At 35.2% G+C, this 6000-nt stretch overlaps 1 protein-coding gene across 1 annotated transcript in view; it reads left to right on the plus strand.

Moving 5' to 3' along the window:
- The window catches only part of Nr1d2 (nuclear receptor subfamily 1 group D member 2), a 29577-nt gene extending 23937 nt beyond the window's left edge, over nt 1-5640 (plus strand). The window contains exon 8 of the mRNA XM_046467723.2: nt 2261-5640. Coding sequence (XP_046323679.1) covers nt 2261-2457 — 197 coding nt within the window. The 3' untranslated portion in view covers nt 2458-5640. The remainder of the gene's footprint in view (nt 1-2260) is intronic.
- Nucleotides 5641-6000: the final 360 nt, after the last annotated feature.

Raw genomic sequence — 6000 nt, forward strand, 5'->3', positions numbered from 1 at the left:
ATGTTGGTTATTTTGAGGGGAACGCTGTCATTCTTTTCTGGTATGGTAATTACCTATGATAAGATCCAAAATATTATATTCTGCTAAAATGTGACCTTAAAAGGAAAGGATTTTGGTTTGTTTTGTTCATTGCTGATTTCCAAGCACCTAGAAGAGTAGCCAGCACATACATTCAGAGTTTGGCTAATGATTTAATAAGTTACAAAGATGTTTATAAAACAAAACAAAACAAAACAACAATTGAATATCAAAGGCAAAACAGATTCTTGGAAGCATTATGGAAAACTTTAAGTATTTTTGCAAAGATAACTTTATGATTGGCTAAAAGATGCCAAGAGAAAGAGGTTTTTTGTCTAATAGTTTTATCTGAAAAATTCAGACTCCTCATATCAATAATCAGTATTCAATTTGTTTCTTTTTGCATAAGAGTTGACATAGTTATGATTTCAAATTTTGTATGTATAAGGTAAACTCAGTAGGCATGGTGATGCGTCTTGTAAGACCAGTTACTGCTGAGGCAGGATTGCAAGTTCAAGGCCAGCTTGGGTAACTTGGTGAAACCCTGTCTCATAATAAAAAAGGACTGGTATTGTAGCTCAGTAGAAACCCTGCCTAGCATGTGCAAGGCTCTGGATTCCATGTCTAGTATGTCTTCCTCCCCCATCTTTTACAGAAAAAGATAAGCCTTTTTCATCATGTTTCCTGTATCACACTCCCTCCCCACTTTATTATTAAATTTTAGTTCTTATTCTAAATGCTTGCATTGCAGTGGGCTTTTTAAACTACCAGTGTTAATGCAAGACATCCTCAGTATCCTTGTGAAAAATGATAGGGCATGAATGACCAAAGAAGTTTGCCTCCTTGTAGAAGAGAAATCTTTTTCATGTTAATTACAGCTTCCTTCTACTGGGGACCATTGCATATTTCTTGTGCATTACTGCCTCTTTTTGTAAAGAGAGGAAATAACTTGCTGATGAAAAATGCCTATGGGTTGACTACATATGGTTTGGCTAATTTTGAGATACTTTATTGCTGGTTTATTCTAAATCACTAATTAACATTTTGCATGGCAAGCTTAGTAAACATAGTCTTGCTAAATGAAAGTGAATGTAGTGTAATATAACTAGTATAATAAAGTTGCATGGTGTATTAGTTATCTATTACTGCATAATAAATTATCCCAAAACTTAGTGCCTCATGAATGCAAATGGCGAATGCCTATAATCCCAGCAGCTTGGGAGGCTGAGGCAGGAGGTTCATAAGTTCAAAGCCAGCCTTAGTGAGGCCCTTCCTAAGCAACTTAGCAAGACCATGTCTCTAACTAAAATATAAAAAAGGGCTGGGGATGAGACTGGTTAAGTGCCCTTGAGTTCAATCCTTGGTAAAAAAACAAACAAACAAATACATGTTTTTTATCTTACATTTTTTTGAGGATTGGGAATATAGGTGTGGCTTAGAGACAATTCCCCGGCTCAGGGTTTCTTAGGAGGTTGTAGTCAAGCAGAGGCCCCTGACTTCATTTGAAAGCTAGGGGAGGAAAGGCTCTGCTTTCAGGGTTATGTGGTTATTGACAGGATTCAGCACCTGGAAAGCTATTGTGTGGGACCTCTTGTTTCCTTGTGGCCTGTTGGTTGGAGACCCATCTAAGTTCCTTACCCTGGAGACCTCTTCATAGGGCAGTTCACAAGTGTGGTAGCTGACTTTTCTTAGTGAGATAGATACCTAAGATGGAAGTCACAAGTTTTTGTAACCTAAACTTCTCTGCCAGAGTTTTATTCACTGGATATGATTCAGCCAGTCTAGTCCATGAAAGAGGAACGGATTACACAGGGTATGAATACCAGGGGAATTATTAGAGGGTCCCTGCATTTCACGTGTGGAATTTGGCTTATATGGATTAAAAATATATTTCTGTATCACATTGTTCATTTTATCTTGGCACTTGGAAAGCCATTGACATCACAGATGGCATCTGATTTAACAGATCAAAACTTCTTGTTTTATGTGAACCAAAATTCCAAAGCACTAAAGAATTTTGATTTATCAAATACATTGTGTGATACGTGTGCATTTTAATACAGTTAGAAAACTTGCCGTTAGATTGAAAAAATTTTGCCGGATTATCTTTTGCCTTTGTTTCAAAGTATAAAGACCTTGTTTGAATTTGTTAGTAAGATTGATGAGCAAGAATTGTATTTTTATTTATTGTCAATAATATATCCTCTTCCTTTCTGTTTCTGTATTCCTTACTTCCTGTTAGATCGATCTGGAATAGAAAACGTCAACTCTGTGGAGGCTTTGCAGGAAACCCTCATTCGTGCACTAAGGACCTTAATAATGAAAAACCATCCAAACGAGGCCTCTATTTTTACAAAACTACTTCTAAAGTTGCCAGATCTTCGATCTTTAAACAACATGCACTCTGAGGAGCTCTTGGCCTTTAAAGTTCATCCTTAAGGCCTTTGTTTATTTGAACATGAACTGATGCTAACTGTACATTTTGTGCTAAAATGCTTATTTATATGTGTATACCATATGTGGAGATAGAAAAGACCTTTAAGACAATACAAGATTGTAGGCTATCTCTGTAATCATACAGTAGCTGTTTGGATCAGGAACTCTTCAGCTATGATTAGACATTGACTGCATCTCCCCAGTAGACCAATCAGCTGTGTCGCACTTAAACTGCAGAAGTTACACTGAATTATAATCACACTGAATGTTAGACTTTTTCATCTGCCAAAACCAAAAACCATTTTAATCTCCCTGTGATATACATATAACGCACAATCACAAGTACAGGAGGATGTAGAAATCGATCCTTTGTGGTAGAAGTTGTGTTGAATGTTGGAAATATTGGTATCACCACAGGACTGTTAGATCTGGTTATCAAAGACTTTGGGAGCTGGGAGAGCTTAATGTTTGTATTTTACTCTGCCACTGTTAAAATGTATGATCTTGGGCAGGTACTTGGTTGTGGAAAATGAGAATTGATAGTGTCCTCAGTGCCCAACCTCACAGAGATACTAAGAAATGTCTATAAAGCATATTTACCTCTTGGGAGATAGGCACTATGTAAATAAGGTAAAATGTTTGTTATTACAGTTATTCATAATAATATTCTTTTCTGAGCATTTCTGGGAAACCATTTCACACTTCACACCAGTCTATTTAGGATTCCTGCATATGTGTGGGTATCCTACTGATACATACATTCAGAGTTTATGGATACATCAAATACATAGTATGTGTACATAGTATGTATGTGAATAGTTATACATAAATATATTTCTTCACAATATTTTAAACTGTGAAGAACTTTATCATACAATAAACTTAAGAGGTGTCAAAAGACCCAAATTAGGTGCATTTTACTTGTTGATGATAACATAACCATTGCTTTAAAATGTTTAGATGGTAGAATATTGAATTTATGCTCTATTTTTGTTTAAGCGACACTTAATGTAAAAGTGCAACAGGCAGTCAAGTCCAAATTTAAAAAAAATGCGTATTTTAGAGTTCATCTTTGGTAAAATCTTTGGTTCGAGGTACTAGTTCTTTAAAAGTTCATTCAGATTCTTACCTTGTGCTATAAGGTTGCATTGCTGCCCCTCGTACACATGCTGCAGCTTGATGATATGATAAAGAATTTTGGTTCTTTCTGGAGAACTAATTAAGGAAATTGTTTACTATGTGGCACGTGTGCTTGTGTGTGTTTGCACACGTGTGTGTGTGTCTTGAGTTCACGTGTTGTTTTTTTTTTCCCCTCATAAATAACACTACAGGGATTTTTGTCAATTAGATTTAATCTATAATTTGGAATCATTTATTGTGTGACCTACAGGCTTAGAAATGGCATAGTCAGAGACTGATCCACATGTCTAATGGCTTTATTAAACACTTAAGATCAGTCTCTGTTTATGGCAGTGGGAGAAATAGCCAAAGTTTGAGAATTTTATGTATGTTTTTCTGTTTCCCTGAAAAATAGAAATTAATTGGACTTTTTGGGTAGAGATTGCCTTCTTTATACTGTTTGGATTATATAAAATTGTAAAATGTTAAGAGCTCGCTTTACTGCACTAAGCCTGTTACTTTCCTGATATGCGAACAGAATGCCTTATTTTGTAATATTGTTTAACTTGTTGCTACTGGGATTTGAATTTCTGTGGCACTCGTTAAATAATTTTTAAAAAGATAAAACCTCTCATTATTAAAGAGGAAAAGTAATGGTGATGTCTGTAACACAATACAAACCACAATTGTGATTTACCTTAAGTAGGTATGACTGTTATGGAATATACAGTTATAGTTTTTGTGAATTCTTACATGATAGCATTATCTTTTTATATTTTTTTTCCCTAAGATAAACAGTTGCATAGTTTTCTTCTATGAGGGATAGAAACAGCTTTTTGAAGTAATATTGAAAACCTCAAAGATCACGTTCTTAAGTTTTGCCTTTTGCATAAGCCTCTTTATTACATGTATCTTTAAGACCATTAAGTCTTTAGGAATGTGTAACCAGAACTATGTTAGTATTGCTTGTAAAACTTTAGTTAGGTTTAATATATATATGTATGCATCCACATGTAGGCATATAGATTCTCATTTTGTCTTGTAAAATTTTATTTGAATAAATTCCTCCTGTAGGTAATGGGAAACAAAATTAATAGTTCATATACCACTCGTAGCCTTTCTCATATTTGAAAATAGCCCAGTATAAAACTTCTAATTCTAAAGTTAAACCAGCAGCCTATTACAAGCACATTCTTTGATTGAGTCATGTTACAGACTTATTAAGTGCAAAGAAGACAACCAGTGTAGGGAACTTCTGAGTCTGTGGGACACTGTTGATTAATAATGTACTGTACAATTTAAGTGATGCTTTAACTCTGATTTTACATTTTAAAGTTAAAATGTGGGCATTATGTCAGCAAACTTAAGGGCATTATGTCAGCAAGCTAAATAAAACATTTTTTTTCCCCCTGTGCTTTTAATGTATGTCTATGTGATCTGAGAGAGGACTCCAGGATTCAGAGAGAAATAGCTGAGGGTAAGGAGAAACATCTTGGGATGAAGCTTGTCCTTATGGTGATAGTTTAATTACAGATTAAAAAATTAGAAGGAAATTTCAGTGGATTAAGTGTATTGCTTTCATATCTACATTTCAAGAAATTACCATTGTAACTTGATAAGAGGTGATTTATTTTATGCAAACATCATTGCAAAGCAAGGTGTAGAAGCTCAGCTAGATTTATTACTGTGCACGAGAGTAAATACCTATCTCAATTATTCTTTTTCTTTTCCAATATAAAGTTTGCTGAATGTACAAGAAGAGTTTATCACTTAGGATATAGAATTTTTTTAGGGGTTGGGGGGAGGGACTCGGTCAGAAAATTGTTACCTGTAAACAAAGACTGTATTGATTTGATCCAAAAAATAAAACTTGAAACTATTCTTGAACTAACATAAAAAAATGAAATAAAGCGGCTATTGTTTTAAAAAGATAGAAAATATATTGTTGACAGGATATGAGTTATTTTCTACATACTGTAATTGATGAGGACATGGATAATATCTTCATGTTTCTGAGAAGTAATATGTACATGGGGGGAGGGGATAATAAATATTATTTCTAACTGAGTGGTGTTTTGTTGTCTACCTCCCTTGACATTTTATAAAACCATTTATAATTTAATTTACTGAGCTAATCTTTCCCCTGAGCATAGCAGAAACCCTGATGTACGTATTTGACTCAGCCTGGGGAAATGGATATATGCAGGGCTTTTTAAGAAAGGAGATTTCAGAGTTTAGAGAGTCCAGCAAGGAAGGACTGCTCCCGTTTTCTGTAATGTCAACTGAATCATGGACCACTGTATCTGAGGAGGTCTTTCTCTTTGGGTGGGGAAGAAGAGGAGGAGGTGCTTGATCGGCCTTGGCAATGAGTCGGGTGAAGTGCCTCCAGGAGACAGCCCCCTGCCCTTCCTCACAGGTCCCCATGCC

Source organism: Marmota monax, unplaced genomic scaffold (genome assembly GCF_021218885.2).
Source record: "Marmota monax isolate L192 unplaced genomic scaffold, Marmota_monax_Labrador192_F-V1.1 WCK01_AAM20220418_F8-fsc00152, whole genome shotgun sequence".
NCBI classification, from domain to species: domain Eukaryota; kingdom Metazoa; phylum Chordata; class Mammalia; order Rodentia; family Sciuridae; genus Marmota; species Marmota monax.